General features: G+C 33.3%; 1 protein-coding gene across 1 annotated transcript in view; it reads left to right on the forward strand.

Annotated features, from left to right (window-relative positions):
- Positions 1 to 22128, forward strand: part of LOC132736931 (inositol hexakisphosphate kinase 1-like) — a 43172-nt gene that overhangs the window by 10501 nt on the left and 10543 nt on the right. Inside the window, exons 2-4 of the mRNA XM_060724144.1 lie at positions 15180 to 15288; positions 16581 to 16707; positions 21597 to 21840. Of these exons, the coding sequence (XP_060580127.1) occupies positions 15180 to 15288; positions 16581 to 16707; positions 21597 to 21840 (480 nt within the window). The remainder of the gene's footprint in view (positions 1 to 15179; positions 15289 to 16580; positions 16708 to 21596; positions 21841 to 22128) is intronic.

A 22128-nucleotide genomic window follows, 5' to 3' on the forward strand; every position in this document is an offset into this window, starting at 1 on the left:
GCGGGGAACATTTTTAATGATATAAAGATATTTCATTTACATGTAACTATTTTCAACATTGTTAATAAAGTTGACAATATAGAAGAAGGTCTTTGGAAACTAGTGACCGTTGAAGACCAGAGACCGGAGAAGGTCGAACATAAAACAATTATTTCTTTTTAAGAAAATGATTAAATACCATTTTCTGAATAATTCCGAGCAAAAAAAAATGAAGTAAACACACGCAGAAAATATCTCTATTTTAGTATGGCAGATGCCACTACGAATATTTTAATTTTGTAGATTTTCAGTGTAAACAATTTATAGTTTGTAAAATTTGAGATAGATATTAAAGAAATATTGATAATTTTTAAAGTTTCACATCATTCAAGTTTTTCCAACTTAAACGGTAAAATAATTACAGAAAATTAGAAATATCACGTAATAGTTTTTTGTTGTTAATTAGGTGTAATTCGGACTTATTCCCTAGAGGTAAATCCGTAACGTACCGGCTAACGGTATTTAGCTAGGTTTTCGAAAAGGTCAATAAACCAATCATGTACGGTTTACAGATCACATGCTCCTCCATGTACCGAAAGCAGGTCACGTGCTCCTCCATGCCTCAAAAGTTAAACGCGTACCAATACCCTGTGGTCTTCGGACAGCAGGGAATGAAAAATTGTGAAGATTTGTAATAACAAAATATAGTCATGAATATCCAATAACAGTTTAAGTCCATCACTGTGAAAGAATGAAACTCAGTATCAATACGAGTGGGAAAGCTTGGCTCCAATGCAGATTCAGGTTGCATGTTTATACATAAATCTTTATTTAGCAAATAATTGTGACATATCTTGATTATGATTTCATATAACCACACATATGCTGTAATATCATACAGAAAGGAAAAGGAGTCAGTGGAAAAAGGGCCAAATAAAAACTCAGTAATGAAATATCTAAAAAGCTTCTCCCAAATTGGGGAAAAATCAAAGAAAATTTATTTTTTAAAATAAGGGGGTTTTTTTCCCTCAAACTTTAAAATTTTTCTTTTAACTTTACCCTTGCTAATTTAACCTTTAAAATTGGAAAAAAAAGGTTTAGTTTTCTTTAAAAACCCAAATTTAACCCTTTTTTTGAAATAAAATAGTTGTCATGTTTGGCCTGTTTTTTTAATATATTGATGAAAGAAATTTGATGAAAATCAGCAAAGTTTTGGGGTAAAGGGGCCTTTTTCCCCCAGTGGAAAATAAATTTAAAAGTTTTCAGGTTGGTATGGATTCCCCCTTTAAATTTAAACATTTCCTAAAAGGCTGTTCCCCCTTCTTTTTTAAACCAATTTCAGTGAGATGGGGAAATAAAATCTTTTTTTAAAAAATAAAACCATATGTTAAAGTTTTATAAAAAAAAAATGTATATAATAAAACCCCACAACATTTTTTTGGGTTTCCGTTTTTTGTGTTTTTTTACGAAAATCTGTGTGTCTGCCCCGGGCCCATTTGCCCCATCTATCCCCTTACATAAAATTTTCGTTATAAATGTTTTTTAAAAACGGGAAAAATCCAAAGAAAAAATACACAACTTGTGCAAAAAGTAAGTCAAAAATACAACACAGTACCAAAGGGATAAATTGAGGGAAATGTGGAGGGGTTTTTTTTAAATTTTTAAAAAGTTCTGTTAAAAGAAAAGGGTTTTTAAAAGAAAAGATGGGTTTAAAGCATGCAAAGTATAAAAAATTTTAAAGAAAAATAGTATTTTAAATTAAAAAATTTTTTAAAGTAGGTTCATTTTTGATAAAAATTTTTAAAGGGCCTTTGGAAACTTTAAAATGGGAATTTAAAAATAAAAGCCCCAAAACTGAAGATAATTAAAAATCATTAGAAAGGAAAATTTTTCCCAAATGCCAGCAACCCTTTCGGGATGAGGAGATAAAAATTCCCCCATTATTCCCCCCGGGTTTCTCCCTTCACTTTATTTTAAATTCCAATACATTTCTAATACTTTATACATACTGTAAAGGGTTTTCCCTTTTGAAATATAAAGAAACCGGGAAAATAGAAACCTAAACCGGAAAATTTCATTCGTTGAAAACTCAAAGTTTATTTTTTTTGGGTTTAAAAATTTAAAAACAAAATTTGGGAACTTTTTCTTTTGGGAAATGATATCTTTTTAAAACAACGGGGTTTAAAAAGGACATTTTGAATATTTTTTATAAAAAATAATTACTGAAAAATTAAAAAAATGAATAAAATTTTTTTTTTAAAATTAGGGTTCCCTTAGCTTAAAATTTTAAAAGGTTGGGGAAATTTGAAAAATTTTAAAATTTTTTAAATAATAAAAAGAAAATTAAAAACTTTTTTTACCTGGAAAAACAGGGTTAATTTAGCTGGGGTTTAGAAAATTTTAAATAAAAGGTTTGGGGGTTTAGAATAAAACATTTACAAAAAGTGTTTTATTGCAAAATTTTTTGCACAGGATGAAATTAAACAGTTGATGTCGTAATGATTTTCTTTTGGGGAAATTTAAATTTAAAACTATATGTGTAAAATTTTTTTTTAATTAACATATTAAATGTTATTAGCTCATCAGAAAAAAAAGGGTTGGGGTGGGGCTTTTTAGTATAAAAAGGGGGATACTCCGGGCGTCATTGCGTAAACAACTCTTTTTCTAAAAATGGAGGGGCAGTTTTCCCTAAAATTTTGGGGCCCTTGGGAATTTTGGTGCAGCCCAAAATTTTAATTTTGCTCATGCCATTTCAATTAAACCCCCCCTTTTAGATTTAAAAAAATAAAAAACCCCCTTTAAAAACATTTTCTTCAAAATTAAAAAAAAATGTTTTGTCTGTAGAAATTTTTTGGGAAAACCCCTTGTATAAAAATTTGGGCTTTTTTTTAAATTTGTTTGGGCCCCTTTTTCGGGGGAACCCTCTAGAGCAAAAAAATGGGAAAAATCTTTAGCCCTCTTTTTTCTACAAATCAAAAATTGATGGAGGGACCCCAAACTTTTGTCTGTAGAAAATTCTTTGGTAGTCATTTTTTTTTACTGAAAAAAAAGTTTTTTTCCTTTGGGTGAGCGACTCGGGGCCATAAGGGCCCCCCTTGTTTTTATTTTTCCCTTTCCCAATTAATAATTAAGTTTATTTAAAAAGTAAAAAGGAAAGTCATGAAAGCATTTTAGAAAGTTAAAAAGTATTTGATTTTTTTTTAATTTTCCCCAAAATTAAATTTTTTCCCTTGATTATCATTTAAACCCAAAACACCAATTTTTTGCTTAAAATTTCTTTTGGGTTTGGGTTTTTTTTTTTTCAATCGATAAAAAACCCAAAACTAAAAAATTAAAAGGGGTTTTGGGGAAATAAAAAAAATATGCAAAATAATAAATTTAAGCATTTTTATAAAGGAACAAAATCACCAATAAAATTTAAATCTTTAAAATTTTATCTTTTAGGGAAAATAATTTAAACATTATATTTTTAAAAAAGTCTTTAAATAAAATACTGATAAAACCTTTCCCCAAAGGGTAAAATTTTTGTTTAAACTTAGTAAAACCGGGCCGGGTTTTTAAATTTTTTGAAAAAATTTTTGCCCTTTAAAGTAGTTAAAAGTCTAAGGTAAACTTTTTTCAAATTTAAAACCCTAAGTACCCCCCTTTTTAGAAACAAGTAAAAAAAAAATTTTTTTGTAGGGAACGGGTTTGATATTTCAAAAAAACATCTTTTAAAAGCAAAATTTTTTAAAAATTTGGGGAAACTATACAAAATCAGGGGGAACTTTTTTTTTAAATTCTACATTTTTGGGCATCTTTAAAAGTTTTTTATTGTAAAACTAATACGTTAAAATTATATCTTTTTAAATTAATTAAAAAAGAAATTTTTTAAATTCAAAAATTTTAAATTTTTTTAATGAATAACTAAAACCATTAGAAAGCGCCCACAAAAAAACCCAAAAAAATGCTTTTCCCGCAGCAGGAAATCCGACCACCCTAGGCATCCCCGCAGTCTGATCGGGGAATCCATGCTTTTCCCCTGCCCATTTTTTCCCACTTTTAATAGATTTGGGTGGGGGCGAACGGGCATGGATCCTAAATCAGTCTGTCCCCTCGCGAATTGCGCGGGCCCGGGGTTTTGGACCCAAGGGCCGGGTAGCAAACCCCCCCAATGGGGGGTTTTTGTCGTGCCCGGGTTTTTTTAATGTTTTTGGGTGAGTTTTGGGTTAAATTTTGCAATTTTCTTTTGCATTTCAGTTAAATTTTTGATTGAAAGTGTACTATATTTTTTTTTAATTTGTTTTAAAAAAAAAAAAAACCTGTTAAATTTTGAAATTTTAAAAAATTGAAAAAAATTTTGCCCCAGTCTAAGTTTAAATTTTTATTTTTTTTGGTAATTTATATTTTCGAAATAAATTTTTTAAAAAATTTTCTGAAATTAAATTTAAAAATTTAAAAAAAAGGGGGAAGGGGTGAAACTTAAATGGGGTTTTTGGGTGGGGAAAAAATGTTTGGGGGTCGGGGAATTTTAAATTTCCCTGTTTTTTTTGGGGTGGGAACCCTAAAAAAATCTTCTTTTTAATAAAACTTTAACTTTTGGAAACAAATATTTTTTTTTAATCCCATATTTTCCCAAAAATTTTTTAAATTTTTTTAAAACCTGAAAGGTAAAGGCTGACTGGATGAGTAACCTTAATCAGATTTCATTTGAAATCATGTTTTCATTGAAATTGATAAATACTCTAAGGGCTATTTTAAGCCATTAAAATTAATGATATAAATTATAAGGAACTAAAGTAATAGACATCTTATTTTTTTGGAAATTTGGGAGTGACTTAATCTGAAATAATATTAGATAAGATCTAGTTTGTATGATGTTAATTTGACTGTATGTAATATAACTGTGGTTTAGTTTAAAAAAAAAAAAAAACAAGAAAAAAAACATGGAAAAGTTGAGATAAAGGTAATTTAAAAAATGGTTAATTGATTTTAAAATCAGAATTATTTAAAATAAAATCCTTACATTTTATATAATTTGTCAATTTATATATCTGTTTAGATTTGCCCGGTGTATTTTGTACTTAGTTTTTTTTTTAATTTAAATTTTTTTTTTAAGAAAAATAAGACAAAATAAAAGATTTATTTAAATTTAAATTCCAAAACAGAGCGGGGGCAAAATTTGGGCATATATTTGAATATGGTTAATGGAAATTTGTTTTGGACAAATTTAAGGGTTTTTTTCAAATTTCTTTAAAACCCGGGAAGGGGTTTTCCCCCCCAAATTCATAGAAGGGAAAAAAATTTAATTTTTATTGTTTAGTAAAATTTTCCCTTTGTTACAGTATATTAAAAAGATTTTATTTTGAAATTTAAATTTTTTTGGTTAAAAATTATTGTGGGAAATAAGTTTAATGATGATTTAAAATTATTAAAAAAAGGTTTTTTTGAAATGTTTGTTTTTCCCTTCCTTTTTAATACCTGAAAAAAAATTTTAGTTTACCGGCCCGTTTTTCTGACTGCTAAGGAATTTTTATTTTTTAAAATTTGGGGGGTTTTTACATTTCTTTTAAAGTTTAAAAGAAATTTTTTTTAAACATTAGGGTTTCATTCATTCGAAAATTTTTGAAAATTTTTTAAAATTTTAAAAAAGAAGTATAGAAAATAAAAAGTATTGTTTATTTCAAGTTGGTCTTTGTAAAAAAAGGGAAATTTTTTTGAGAAAATGTTTTGAGGTTTAAAAAATTTTAATTTTTTAAAAAGAATTTTAGGGGGTTTTTTTTTTAATAACAAAAAGGGGTCAAAAGGTTTAAATGGAATTTAAAATTAAAAAAATTAAAATGGCCCGGGTTTTAGTTTTAAAATTTAAATTTAAAATATTTTTATTTTACCCTGTATATAAACAAAGTACCCAAAAAAAATTTCCCCAGCAAGGGGCAATTTTTAAATTTTCTTATGTTTTTTCAAAACCTTGGGTTTTTTTGTGTTGCAACCCGTTTTGGGTTTTAAAATCAAATTTGGGTAAAAAATTTTAAATTTTTTTCTATAGTTTTTCCCGACCTCAAAATATAAAATTTTTTAAAATTTTTTTTACCTTTTCAGTAAAAAGGGATCATTAACATACTTTTAAAAAAGGGGTTTTTTCAAAATGAAAAAAAAAGAAGAAGTTTTTTCTGGGCCCAGTCAATATTGGGGAAACCTTGGAAAATTAAATTTTAAAAATTTTTTTCTCTGTTTATATTTCCCGGGGATTTTTTGGGTTTTAGTGCAATTAAAGAAAATGATTGAACTGTTGTTAAATGGTTTTAAAACCCCCTGTTTTTTTAGTTTTTGCATTTTCCCGGAAAAATTCAAAAGAAACATTTGCTGTGACAATTATGTGTGATAATTTTAGCCAAATTTCCCTTTTAAAATTGTAACAAAAATTTATATTAGCCCTTTAAAAAGGAAATTTAAATTAAAAAATTTATTTTTGTAAAAATAAATAAAAACCCTAGTAAACCCCAAAAAAAAAAAAAAATAAAATGGAAAAAGATAAAAATATGGGAAAATTTAAAGTTTTTATTTTTTAAATAAGAAGCCTTTTTTAAGTAAATATCCCATTTTTTTTGTTATAAATTTTTTAAAGTACCTGCAATACTTAAGGGAATTTTTTTGGGTTTTTGTAAATCCTTAAGAAATGCCCCCCCCCCAAAATTTACAAAAAAAAAGAGTTAAACCCAATTTCAATAGCAAGGTTTTAAATTTCAAAAACCAAGAATTTAGCAAAAAATTTTAAAAACATGATGAAAGCTTCCGGGATAAAAAAATCCCAGAAGAAAGCAAAATTTTGAAACAGTTAAAACATTCTTTTTTTTTTTTTATGAAAAACTTTTCCCCCACAAATTTAAAAGAAATTTTTCTAAAGGGGACATTTAAAAAATAAAAATTTTTTTCCCCTCACCCAAATTTTAAAAAAATAAAATTAACTGATTTTTTCCCCTTTTTTAAAAAATTCCCCCCTTTTTTTCCCCCCTTTTAAACAATGTCCCCCCTTTTTTGCTGAGCTCTGGCACCCTTTAAAAATTTTTAAAAAAAATTTTTTGGGAAAATTTTTGAAAAAATTTACCAGGATAATGAGTTTTAAAAATTTTAAAAAAGCCTTTTTAATTTTTTTATGAAAATGGGGTTGCCCCCAAATGATTTTTAAAAATTTCCCAAACCCGTTATGAAAATTGTTTTTAAAAAAAAACAAAAATTTTATATTTGGGGATAAATTTTTTATTGAAAATTTTAGGGAAATGGGCGGGGATTGAAATTTTAAGGGAAATTTACAAAACAAACAAAACGAAATTAAAACCCTTCCCACGTCTGGGTCGTAAACCAAGCTTTGGAAATTGGCCCAATTTTCTTAGTAAAATTTTTACAACCAAAATGGCGGGCCCAAACTGTCCCGCCCAACAAAAATTAGTTTTCCCGGTTTGGGCCGGGAACCCCTTCCCCTTAAAATTCCCTAACTCCCCTAACCCGTACCCTAAAAGGTAAATTTTCAACTCCTTTCCCCGGGGCCTAAATTTTTTAAGGGGGGGGTCCCCGTTTGGGGGCCCCGGAAGTTAACCAAGGGAACTGGGCGCCTTTTCTAAATCCCCAAAGGGGAGACTAGAAACTTTTCCCCCGGGTTTATACCGGGGGGACTGGTACCCGACCATGGGTGCCAGAAGGGGTGGACAAAATGGGCCTTTCTTGACTGAACCGTAAACCCAAATTTCAACCCAAACCCCCCAAAAACCCCGAACTCAAATGGCTTTTCCGACACTTTAAGGGAAAAGCTAAGGAGTTTTGGGGCTCCTCAAACTGACAAAGGCTGAAACTTGGGGTTTCAGATTGTCTTCCCCGGGTGTCTTTTTCCCGCAAAGGAAAAACAAAGACAGTAGAAAAGGCCGACTGCAAAAAAAACTGTTTAACAGATTTCCCTTTTAAACCCTTTTGGGGGGGAGATCTTTTGGGGAAGGGGAAACCCCAAGAACCTCACAGAACCCCCCTTTGCTTGGGTTTCCTTTTGATTAAATGGGTTTTAAAAATTTCCTGAAAAAACCGGGAAACCAGCACACCCAAGGGGAAGTTAACCCCGGGCAAACAAAAATGCTATTAGACCCCAAAAACCACCCGATCACCCCGCTTTAAAAAAAAACCCAAAAACCTCCCTTTTGTTTTTTAATGGGGTTTCACCTGTCAAACACAATTTTTGGGAAAAATGCCCCGGGGGGTGGGCTTTCCAAAAGCATGTCCTCTGGGTAAAAAATCTTCCCAAAAAATCCCGGCACTGGGCAAACCCGGGGAAACCCCCTTTCTGGGGCCCCCAGGGAAAAAATCCCTTTTAAAATCCTTTTGCCCGCAACGGAAAAAATCCCACATTTTAGGAATGGGCCCCCCATATCAAAAAATGTTCGGTTCCCCCTAAGCAACCTATACTTACCTTTTCTTTCCCCCCCATGGGGGGGATTTGGGGCCCTTTAAAGAGGGACTGTTGACCAAAAGGCCCCACCGGGCCCTCATTGGGGAAAAGGGCCGGGGTGGCCTTTTCTGGGATCTGAAAATTTGGGTTTTTTTGAAAATCAAAAACCCCTAGAAAGTAAAAGAAACCCTGGTACCCCCCGGGGGCCAACCCAAACCCCGGAAACCGAAAGACTCCAAATTTGGTTTTGGGGTTAAACCCCAAAGGGAAACCCCCTCAAAACTACAAAACTGGGGAAGAAATTGACCCAATTGGGAATGGGCCCCTTTTTAAAAAATTTCACATCCACCACAAAAAATTTTTCAGCCCGCGACCAGCAAATTTCCCCCTCGGGATGTCCCACTTTTGGGAGTGGGGGATTTTTGGGCAATTGCGTCAGCAAATTGGGAAAGCTCGCGAATCCCCGTGTTTCAAAAACCTGTTAAAAAAATGGGGAAAAAGCTTTTTCCCAAACCATTTTCCCCCCTGCCCCTTTTTGGCTCCCTGAAATTCCCTGAACCCCCTCAAAAACTTGAAAAGGTTTAGTCCCCGACCCCAAATGGTCCTTTCCCAGCAAGTAGTGTCGGAAATGTTTTTGGGGAAAAGAAAATAAATGCTAGCAGCTCTTTCCGGGCATACAAAAAACCCCTGTTGCTCCTTGGGAAAAAAGCACAGCTTTCCCAAAAACCCAAAAACTTTCTCTTGGGCCCTCTTTCACCTGCAAAAAATTTTTCTTTTCCCAAACGAATCATTGGGGAAAACGACCGTTTTCCAAAAATAAAATTTGTCCTGTTTTATTTGGCAAAAAATAAAAAACCGGAGGTTTTGGGGAAAAAAGGGGGTTCAAAGGGCCCCGAAAAGACTCTGCTTTTTTCTTTTGCCCCAGACAAAGTTGGCTTTTCCCGTGACGGCGGGGACAAAGGGGGTGCTACCCTAAAAGGGAAGGGCCTTTAAAAACACTCTTAAAAGTAGTTTTTCCAACCCCAAAAAAACCTCTCTACCCGCTTGGGAAAATGTTTGGAACAGGCCAAAACCCTTCCCCTACTGGGTTTTGTTTTCTGTCCCTAGGCAATGCTGTTTTTTTGCCCACTTTACGGCCTAAAAACTCAACTTCTTTTTTGGAAGAAGGGTTTCATTCCCTTTTGGGTTAAAACTTTAAAACTTATGCCTCCCCCCAACTCGAAAGGGCCCTCCCCCAAGTTTGGGGAGATGGTCCTCAAAAAAATTTCGTCCCAAACACGATGATTCAAACCCCAAAAAAATGCCAGGATGGGTTCCCTTTCCCTGTCAAAACCCCTTTAGGACTAAAAATTTCCCTTAAATCTGGCAAAAAAATGGGGGGGGGCCAAACCCCAAAAAAAAACCCAAAACCTTTTCTTTATGTTCAACTGGGGAAAAAATGCGGGGTTTTTGGGATCCAAATTTTTTAAAAAAACCCAAACCCCTGCCAGCAAATGTGCCATGCCCAAACATTTTGAAAAAAAAAGGGGAAAAGGTACACGTCTTTGACTGTAAAAATTAAAATTCAAAAGTCCTAAAAGTCCTATGAAAAAAAAGGGACAGAGCCGTCATGTTTCCTTTAAAAAACCCGGGCAGATGCCCAAATTTTGGGTTTTGGCATCTTGCCCCACCCCCGCCTTTAAGGGGATTTTTCCCGAGGGTGGGGCCCTTTTTCCCCCCCGCAAAACATGCAGGCTTTTCTTTATACCTTCCCTTTACAGGGCCCTTCCCCCTTTCCCCCGGTTAAAACGTATCACATTCCCCCCATCGGTGAAGTTTTACCAAAAACCCAAATTCAAAACCCCTTTAAAGAAGACCCTCCCTTTGGAAAATCAATCAGGGAAATTTCCTAAATTTTAATCCCCTTGACCCTTTTAAACAAAGGGTTTCCACAAGAGGGGTTCATTAGACCTCCTGGGAGGTGGGGGTGGTATTGGGGGCCCAAACCGGGACCCCGGGTTTTAAAAACTTTTGGGTTTGGGGAAAAAATGTTTCAACTCACACTCATTCCCGGGCAACTTTAACGATGGCCCTATGCCCCCCCTATCTCTGGGTTTCCCCCCTTTGCAAAGGGGATTTGCTATCTGAGGATTAAAAAAAGACCCCCAAAAAAAGGGGTGTTTTGTGCCTTTAAAAGTAAACACTTTGGGGAGGCCCGAAATTTTTCTGGGGTTTAAATGGTTTCCCCGATATAGGTATGAGGGGAAAAGTGTAAACCTGCATTGGAAAATCTTCGCCACAGATGTGGAAAGGGAAAAAAACCTTCCCCTTAGACAAACCCTGACTTTGGGTATAAAAGGGCTAAACGGATGAATGAAAAATCTAGGGAGGGTGCCCCATTTCCATCAAAGGGAAAAGCTTTTGCTTTTGGGTCATAAACTAGAAAAAGATTTTTTCCAGGATCAAAGAAGCAAAAAAAAACCCCAAAAAGCCAAATTTTTTCCCCAAAAATTGGGGGGAAAAAAAAATTTTTTAAAACCCCTTTAACCCCTGGGACCAAACCTTCAAACCCTTTAAACCCAAAACCCGGGTAAAAAAGGCGCCATAGACAAAATTCCCTGCCAGCAAGTTTTTTCAGCTTGAAATTCCCCTTTTCCCTTTGGGGGGGTTGTGCCTTTTAAAGGGAAAATTTTAGACCTTATCAGAAATGATTTGGGCCAAAACCCGGGCCCGCAAATAAAACTACCCAAATGCTTTTTTTAAAATTTGGGCCCCCCCCTACTTGGACCCCCCTGGTAAAAATGGGGAATAGGAAAAATTTACCTGAAAGACAACAATAGGGGCTGGTTCGATCCCCCCCGGCTTTTCTTTGGCCTTTTTTAAAATTTGGGAAACCAACCGGGGTTTTTTAAAATTTTGGGAGGTTTTGGGCTGCAAAACAGGGGCGGGAAACGACCCCACCCCTTTTTTTCAAACCCTCCCCAAATTTTAGTTTTTAAAAGACTTATGGTTGTTCCCTTAAACTTTGGGGCAATTAATTTTTTTAAATGCCCCCAAATTTTGCCACAAATTTTTAGGGAAACCGGTTTATCTTTCGGGGGGTTGGGGCAATTTTTGAAAAAAAAGGGTTTTTTGGGCATCCCTTTGGGTCCCGGTTCCCCTTTAAAGGGTTTGGGGTTAAAACATTGGGTTTTCATAGGCCTTTTTCTGGGGGCTTTCCCGTGATGGTGGGAGGCAAACCAGCAAAAACCCTTTTTTCCCGGTTTTTTTTTTTCCCGGGCAAACCAAAAACATGGCTGCAAAACCCCGCTTTTAAAACCCCCCTTTGGCGTTTTTATTTGTATGGGCCCCTGACAGGAAACCTTTTGGTTTGTTGGCCCAAACAAACATGGTGGAACCCGGCCTTTTTGGTCTTTTAAACCCTACCCCGAAAAGAATCTGGGTTTACTGTTTGGAAAAATGGACAAACCCCTCTGGCAGCTTTTTTAAAAAGCTTTTTAAAAAACTAAGTTTAGCACTCGGGCCCCCCACTATTTTAGGGAACCCCGGGTTTTTCCCCTTTTTGGGTGAATTCTGAAAAACTTTCCTGTGGGCAAGCTGGCAACTCATTTTTTGGGCCCCAAACGGGGCCCGCCAAAATTTCCCAACCAGCCTCTTGTATGTTAAGCTTTAAAACCCTTTTTGTTTAAACAAGCCATAAAACCTTCGACCGGGTTTCCATTTTAAACAAACGACAAAAGGGACAACTTTTCTTATCATTCCCCCTCGCCTTGTTTAAAAATAGCGAGTGAACTTTAAAAAGAACGGTTTCCCCAAAAAAACTTCTTAAACCCTCATAAAGATAATGTTCGGGTAAAGGAAAATACCAGTTTTCTAACCCTAGAAAGCCTTTTGGGGATGGGGGCCCGGCAAAAAAGAGTCCCCCTCAATGCAAAACACTATCCCCCAACCCGGTCCCAAAAAGTATGGTACGTTTAGGGGGGGTTTTCTGGGAAATGGTAGGGGGGGGGTTTGTGGATTTTTACTTTTTTTGGGAAATAAAAAACCGGCAGGAGTCCCTCAAAATTCAAAAATTTTTAAAGTGGGAAAAACCCCTTGGGCATTTTGTTTTAAGGGGGCAAACAAAATGCCCCTTGTTGCTGCTTGTGGCGGCCAGAAAATTTGGGTTTCCCCCTTTCACCACCCCCCAAATTTTTCCAAAACCCAAAATGTGGCCCCTTGGCTTTAATTTTCTTCCTCCCCCGTCCCCGTCTTGTCTACCTCCCAAGCTAGAATTGGCCTAGGGTTGTTTAGTATTCCAGCTGGCAAGAGGGCCATATTTTTGGGCTAAAGTTATCATAAACAATATTCAGGGGGGAAATTGCCGACGGGAAACAGCCCTTTTAAAATCTCCCTGGTTTTAATACCCGAGCTCTCCCCCCCACTGGGAAAAGAGTGCCCCCTTGGGGTAGGGGTTGCACCCAAAATTGGTATTTTCCCCGAGCCCCTTTTTCCCCCAACGCAAATTAATGGGCCCAAAAAAAGGGGGGTTTCAACTGAATAAATTTATCATGCACCACACATTCAAGGGAAAACTTCGTTCTGAATAAATTTATCATGCACACACTCCTGATATGTAAATATTTGAACATTTTACTGTCTTCATGTTGTTTGAATAAAGAAAAGGCTAATGTGTAAAAACAATAACTTCTTATTTATGTTTATAGGATTAAATTTATTTTTGTTTAAATCATTAATATTTTTTTTTTTTTTTTTTTGATAAAATATTTTTTGTTAATTTTCAGTAACTAAAAGTTTATTTGAGTGTGAATGAAAACTTGTGGGCAATCTTATATCAATCTAATTTGATAAAACTCTTTTTATGTATACAAGAATCATGCATTACCAAAGGTGGCAAAAAACATATTGATGGCTTTTTCGTTGAATTAAAAAAATTGGAAAAGAAAAATCAAGGAATGAAGAGTTACACAAGAGAATTGTTTATAGTACACACAATAGTGATCTAGATTCTTGGGGGAAATCAATGTGTGGACTGGAAAAATCACTTTTAGGTTTAGACATTTACTGCAGAAGGAAACATCATTCATTTTGTGTGTCTGAATACTCTATAAAAGACTATGTGAAAAGAATATATTTATATACTGTACTATAAAAGTAGAGGATATATATGCCAGATTTAATACCGGATTATTACTTCTCATCTTGATACCAGGAAGAGATCTTTGTCTGCCGATAAATGCTTGTAAGATAGCTTATTGAAATATTTGGCAACAATAAGATGTCAGTCTGCTGAAGCTAGTGTATTTCACAATATAATTATCTAGATAGGTGGGGAATGAAGGATTATTTAAAGTTTTTATTTATTATTTTGAGATCCTGTTGTCATGTTTTCTTGTACAATAATTATATTAAAAAATGAAATCTGTCAATACACTCTATTCATATTTCCTGGATGAGTTTATTTCCATTATTATAATAATGGTACATCATATACATACACACATACAAGTTAGGATAAGTGTATTGATAACTTGAGGTATTAAACCGTCAGAATACTTCACAAACCAGTTAGGATGCTTTCCAAAACCATTTAGGTATAAATCATAATAATCATGTTTACTCTGTTGATTATCTTCTAAAAAATTGGAGTAACTGTGTGAACTCTTTTGAAAAAAGAATTTACATTAACTATATCTCTGTTTTTCGAAAACTGATGATAATTGTGAGTGTACATGACTGTTTTTCCAAAAATGATTTAGGTAAACTTTCAGAATGATTTTTTGTGTCTTTTTAAAATGTGAATATCAACATACAAACATAACAACACACAGGGTATTTAATCGATCTCAAACTCAAGGTATAAATTTATAAATAAAAATAAATCCTCAGCATTGTTTAACATATTGTTTACAACACCAAGGGTAACCAAAAACAGATTGTAAAGTAATAAACAATTTGTCAAGATTGACAAATATATCTTCTATATAGTGAACACTTCCATTATTTACAACATAAGCAAACAATGTATGCACTTATTGTATATGTTGCTCTTTTGTAAGTGTGTAATATTGAAATAATTGTTTTGATCTACAATATTTAAAAATGTCAAGAGTGACTGAAAAACATGTCTTTCATGTTAAAGAGACAACCAATTAGCATGAAAATTTAAATGATTTTAATGCTAAGATAGCGGGAAGTACTTAAGAAAATTATATTTTGACGAAATATTGTAAAATAGAAAAAGAAAAAAGTGTTAATATGCAAATTAATACATGTAGCTCAAAAATTTTAATGTATAATTCTGATTAAAATATTTATATACATGTATGTTAAGTGTTTATTCTTCCACATATTATTTGCTTTATAGTAAATGTAATGTCCTGCATTGAATTAAATATCTGTAGAGATTCCACCTAAACATTTTATCATTGTGAAATCAACTAGATTATTGACCAGGCTTAATAACTGTTGAATTGGCCTTCCATTTATTCCATCATATGATAAATAGATTTATCAAATACCTGTGTAAAAAAGGTATTGCATGGCTGCACATATATTTTGATGTGAAGTCGTTTGCATTATACAAACAAAATGTCAAGACACCCTGAAAAGGTTTGCTTGAAACTTCTAGATTATCATTCATTTCTACTGTAAAACCTATTTCATGTAATTGATAAATAGAAAATTAATTTTGTTTAACTTCATTTCTGATTTTGCTCAACATGTTGAATAAAATCAGTATAGGATATACACTCATTCAATATTACGATTATAAAATATAGTTAATGTATATAAATGACTATTTCAGTTATGAGTATATAGAGGCTGGGACATCATCCGAGATGCCAGACTATAGCAGCACCGATGAGGATATAACTGACACAGAACCCGTCCAACTTGAACCATTTATACACCAGGTATGTTGTCATACAACATTCACTGTCTTTTCTTATGTACGTTTTATCACATACCCATGCTGATTTTGTGACCCTGTAAAATGGGATTGCACGGCCGTGCATATATTTTGACTTGACATACAAACGTAGTGTAAAGATGCGCTATATGTTAGCATTTCACTTTAGGCACGTCATGGAAAAAAAATTCTTTTGTACTTTAAACAGTCTTTCTTTTGGGTATGTGACAAAAAAATATTATATTTGTGTACCTAGGTTCATTACCAAATTTATTAAACTCGTTTGCCAGAGGGTCACATAATATAATTTTATTCAACTCATTCAATAAGTTCAGTATTGAACCTACACTCATTCAATATCCTTTATAGAATTAATGTTTGAGTTTGAAACTACATCTCCTTAGCTGCGGAGAAGATTTTGACGGAGGACTGAAGCAAGTTTGACTTTCTACAAATTTAGCTAAAATTATTCAAGTCTATCGAATCGAACGGCTTCCTTATTTGAAAATTGAAAAAAAGTAATAATATTTTGTTAAGTTGTGGGCAGGTTTTGTTGAAACAAATGGGAATGGCGATAGGTGATCCTGTACAAAAGTAGTTAAACTTGTTCCAGCTTGGTGAACAACATAGCACTCACAGTTTCCATAACCTAATCTTGAAAGAAAGACACTCTTAATAGCATAACATAATGCTTACAAAAATAAAGATGTTTCATTAAATAATCCTTACAAAGACACACACACTTTTATATAACCTTTAATGCTTATAAAAAAGGAAATTATTAATGAATGGTGTTAGAAGTTTTCATTTCTGACAAAGACTCATATATAATCTGTTTACATTTGCATCCTTGTAAAAAATAGTGCAATAGATTCTAAACTAGCCAGGAATGAAAGATTACCTGTAAACAAAGCCAGGTTGATACAGGTAAATAATTATATTCTTTTGAATCTGTAAATAACATATGTTATCTTGTCCATTAATAAATGCTGATAAAAAACTGATATTTCATGCATAGAAGTGATTTGTTTTATTAGGATTACCATAGTCATGTGGTGAAAGTTTCTGACTTTTGAATCACTTGTCTGAAAAATCATATTTGTAGAAATGCAAATTGTTTTGTGGCCAAAATCTATCAAGATTTTTATAGAAGGTTGTGGTTTCTTCCAAAGTGATGCCTGCTTATGCCTGAAGAAGTGGATTTTACTTTCCTAACTCCTATGGTAGATCTTGAAAAATCATCAATTAACCTTAATATTGCTAGTAATTAAACTGAATATATATTTATGATTTCAGGTAGGAGGGCACAGTTGTGTATTGAGATTTAACGAGACGACATTATGTAAACCATTGATCACCAGGGAGCACCTTTTCTATGAATCACTGCCATCAGAGCTGAAGACTTTTATACCAGCATACAGAGGTAAACAAAACACTCAGGGAACAAGCTTTTTTACCCTTCCTCCACTGATTCTTTTTGAACTGTGACACAATGTCAATTTCTTGACATCAGATTGCATGGTATATATGGTCTGGTTTAATTTAGTATTGGTGGTATGCCACTGTTGGTGGTATGCCACATTGTCATCAACACCCAAACTCAAAAGTTACCAGAATATTTTCAAAGAATAAAAGATAAACTCAATAAAAGCTAAGATATTATCACAAATTTTTATTATAAAATTCAGCCAAAGTAACATACATGTATCAACAAAATTTATATGATTAGTAATAAATTTGAATATAAATCAGTGAATTTTTTTATGGTTAATTTTCCAGTCCAAGTCCAAGTTTATGTCCTCATTAACCTGTCCTTCAATGTTTATGAGCAGGACATGAAATGACTAAAAGTAATAATTATATAGACATGTATGGTAATCATTTGAACAGAAATTGAACTTGAAATTATTTCGTTTCTTAGTGGAGGTAATGATTTAAGGATTGTCCTTGTATTTAAATACACTGGTAGATAAATTTGTAGGCACATCTTCTTTCATTGCCAGTTACATAAAGTTTCATCTTATATGATCATATAGGAAATAAATATTAAAACATTTTGTTAGAATGTACTGTGATATATCAAGATGTTTTGGCAATGTTTTTATGCCCCCGCCATGTAATGGCCGGGGCATATAGTGTTACCCTGTTCCGTCCTTCCGTCCTTCCGTCCTTCCGTCATTCCGTCCTTCCGTCATTCTGTCCTTCCGTCATTCCGTCATTCTGTCATTCCGTCATCATCAGTTTCCGTTCATTATCTTAGTAACGGTTGCACACATTCAACTCAAATTTGACAAATGGATATGTCGTGAGAAAATACAGGTCAAGTTCGAATTTGGTCATGGTTTGATGATTTTTGGCAGAGTTATGCCCCTTTTACTTTAAAATAATATGAAATTTTCAGTTTCCGTTCATTATCTCCCCAATGGTACAACACATTCAACTCAAACTTGACATATCCACTTGACATATGGATATGTCATGAGAAAATACAGGTCAAGTTCGAATTTGGTCATGGTTCGATGATTTTTGGCAGAGTTATGCCCCTTTTACTTTGAAAATGATATGAAATTTTCAGTTTCCGTTCATTATCTCCCCAACAGTACAACACATTCAACTCAAATATGTCATATGGATATGTCGTGAGAAAATACAGGTCAAGTTCGAATTTGGTCATGGTTCAATGATTTTTGGCAGAGTGATGCCCCTTTCACTTTCTGTTTATTATCTCCCCAATGGTACAACACATTCAACTCAAATTTGACATATGGATATATTTTTGGAATGCCCAGGCCAAGTTGGAATTTGGTCATGGTTCAATGATTTTTGTCAGAGTAATGCCCCTTTCACTTTGAAAATAATATGAAATTTACAGTTTCTGTTCATTATCTACCCAACTACTCAAATTTGACATATGGATATGTCAAAGGAATGGGCAGGTCAAGTTGGAATTTGGTCATGGTTCGATGACTTTTTGGCAGAGTTATGTCCCTTTCACTTTGAAAATAATATAGATACATCTTAGGAATAAGCAGTTTAAGTTTGAATTTGGTCGTGGTTCAATGATTTTGGACAAACTTATCTTTCTTGAATGTTGTAAAAATTTTGAACTTTCAGTTTCAGCACTGAAATGTATGTAGCCATTATATTGGCTACAAATATGAAATATGCTATTTTCAAAAGGTTTAGACTGAATAATTTCAGTGCCTTGAACATTGTATGAAAATGGTTTGTGTTAACATTGAAAAGTTTTAAGGGCTTTGAACTTAAAATGAAAAAAATTATTTGTGCAAACAAATTTGGAACTAAATATTATAACATCTGAAATTTTGGCTGCATGCGGGGGCATCCGTGGCATGATGACACATTTCTAGTCTTAATTCAGAAATTTTACAAATATTTTAATGTGAGTGCATAGAATAGAAAAAAGTGCAGTTTTTCACGTTTTAAAAGTTTTAAGGAAACATATACTCTGAGCCTATTATTAAACACTCTGGTCTTAAGTGGAAACTTTGCTGAGATTTCAAGTTTGTACGAAAGAATAATTTTAATGACATCAAGTAAAATGTCTATCAATTTTATTATTTTGAATTGAACTTTTATCAACTTCTCCTCAAAATGCCCACTTGAACAGGAAAAAAGAGTACAACAAACATTTTATGTGCTTACACTTGAAATGATTTACTGGAATAGGGCAGGTTTATACTCTTAACATTTCTAGGCCTACTTTTTTTATCAGAACTACTTGAAAGCCTCAGCAAATATTCTGAGTATGACTGTCTCAAGTATTTAATTGTTTAAAGTAACAAAGTAAGAAGCAAAGATGGTTACCACAATTTCAATCATGTAACACTTGTCTTAAATGACATGTTACAAATCAGATTGTGCCAGTCATATGTCTGTACATATAGGTAATATAACTACAGGGTGTAATCATACTGTCCCTCTAACAGGAAACTTACCAACTGTTCTAATGTCACCGATATCTTCAATTACACATTGATTTTGTATATGGCTACTGTCACAAATTGAAGACAAGGTTATGTTTTTGATATAATCACTTCACATGTTCATACATTTTACCAATGCCTGTTGAAAACATTAGATGCCTCTTGGTCATGTCAATGAAGTAAGCCACAGACAGGAATGTTGTTTGAGAGGCAAACTTAGTATACACCCTATGCTAATTTGAATCTACAGCTGGAAGGATCAGTCCTAACAAGTCACTGACCTTAACTACTTGACCTTAATTAACCCCTTAGTGGCTGAATGGAGCTTTGCCAGGTTGTTATTAGGGAAACAAGACTTCAGTTATAGTTACCAGTTAAGTGGTGAGAGAGAAAGTACATTACTTTGGTAAATAAATGTGTATACATGTATATCAAACTTTGATAAGATTTGTACATATTTAAAGCTAAAATAATTTATGGTGTTTATATTATAAGACATTTTTGTTTTCAAGCATCAGGCTTTATCTTAGACATGAACTTTCAATCATCATTTTGAAATGTCATTGAACTGCTGTATTGGTCGAGTAGATAATTGATTCATAATTTAAGGTCACACATAGGACACTCTTTGTAAACTCTTTTGTAATAAAAAGATGAATGTCTAATTTTATTGTATTCAAGGCTAATCTATAGAATAAATTTATACATGCACATGAACTATTAAATTTTATCTGTTGGGTTAAAAATAAAAAAAAAAACATTATGTATATGAAAAAACAAAACAAAAACACAAGTTTTTTGGCATAATTTTTATGAAATATTTCCTATATACAGTTAGAACAGAATTTTGAATCAAATGTTGATATAACTTTACTATTGTTGAATTAACACCTGTAACAGCTGGGGAAAATAGTAAAATCTAGGTCTTGTTCACATGACAAAGCTAGACCTGGTTCACTCCTTAATTAATCTGACTGGCTTTTACTGTCTATGTCATAATAATCTAAGAATATCACAAAAATTGTCTTGGCCAACTTCTAAAATGGATTTGAAAAAATAGGTTCTTTATTATAATACATTACATACTTTTTTTCAGAACTGCATCTTAGATAACTGACCAGTGAAACTGTCTGTACACTCTGTAATAACTATTACTTAGACTATTTCTTGGTTTAAAGTAGATCCTGTATGTCCTGTTAATAGTGTAGTCTATAGTAAATCAAATTTTCATTGAATTATGATCTGTTATAAATCTAACTGAACATAATATGTTTCAATTTTTTTCTCCAATTTTCATCAAATAGCTTTCGGGGAGACCAAAAAGGACTGACAGATCCGAGTCTGTGACTGGTCACAAGAAAATCATCATTTGTTGTTGTCAGATATTCTGTTAATGTCAGTGCTACGAGGTACTGTCATAGCATGCATAATTTACTGTTGCTCTACTTGAGCATGCAACATTTTCATTTATCTTGTAAGACAACGTTTTAAGGTTCCCATTTAAGCGATTTACAATTACAGAATAAGTTTTTCCTTTGTATAGAAATGATCAAAATTTGATCTTTACGGTCCTGATAATGCTATGAACTATTGGGATATTTTCTGGCCTCTTTGCATTCAGCAATAAAGATTTGCTAAAAGGTTTGAATTTTTTGCTTTGCTTTGCTTGGCTTTTACATCGCTGTTTGAAAATTTTGCGTAATAAAGAATTTAAGAACAAGAAAAACACATTTCTCAAGTGTGTGAACCTTTTAATCATTGCCCTCTCTCCTGATTAGAAACTTAACAGCGACAATGTTTCACATTTATTGTCATTTTATTGATGTTCCTGAATATCAATTAATTAGTTTTAAGCTATAAAATACTAGTTTGTTCAAGATCTCCCGGGACAGACTGTGAAATTATGTACTGAATAGAATGTGAGATGTAAAGAATTTTGTTCTTTTAAGTTAACAACAGCAAAAAAATAAATGCACTTGACATATTCATGAAAAGCAAAATGGGAAACAAATACATGTATTCTGACTAGAGAAAACATAAACATACTAAATTGAAAACCTGTCATATTATTTGTATGTAACAGCACAATTTGGTTTAAAACTTCCATTTTTCAAGCACTACAGTCATGAAGGTATGTTTAAATCATTTTCATCTATGGTTTCTGACTGACATGTATCAATATTACTGTGACAATCATGTGACTACCTCTTGTTTTAACCTCAGAGAGATTGTAAGTTTATAACCTATGGTAACTAGGGAATCATATGCAACCTTCTTATTATATAACCATTAACCTATCATTTCTTTACAATGTAATATACATGAATGATTTTAAACTGATTTAATTCTAAGCTACTGGTTGCAGGAATCATTGAAGTGGAACTTCAGGAAGATAATGATGGGGAGATAACTCTGATTGGGCATCCTATGCCATCAGACAGCAGTGAAGGTCAGGGATCAACATCTCAGAGGTCATCACCGAGGGTGTCTCCAAAACAGTTTGAGAGGGCAAATTCACCACTGTCAAGTGGAAGTGAAAATGAACACCCCAACAGTCCAGTTATACCCTCCAGGAAGAAACATTCAAGAGTTGCTGGCAATTCTTATAGGTAATGTTCCTTGACAATGCTATACTTTTTTATGCCATCATTTAAATTTTTAGTCCTGTTGTAAGCATATCTCTGCCACAGATTAAAAAAAAACAACACAACATTGTGCCCTCTTTTGTGCTTCAGGAAAAAATTTCAGGGAGCATATAGTTGCAGCTTGGTCCTTCCATAGTTTCTGTAATACTGCCTCGCTTTCCTTCTGTTTCTCTTAGCAACTTATTTATTGACTGATTTCTTAAATTATCTTTCATATTTGTTAGTCTTACGAAAATATTTAGTTTGTAACAG

This window comes from Ruditapes philippinarum, unplaced genomic scaffold, assembly GCF_026571515.1.
Source record: "Ruditapes philippinarum isolate M1 unplaced genomic scaffold, ASM2657151v2 ctg7223_1_1_1_1, whole genome shotgun sequence".
NCBI lineage: Eukaryota > Metazoa > Mollusca > Bivalvia > Venerida > Veneridae > Ruditapes > Ruditapes philippinarum.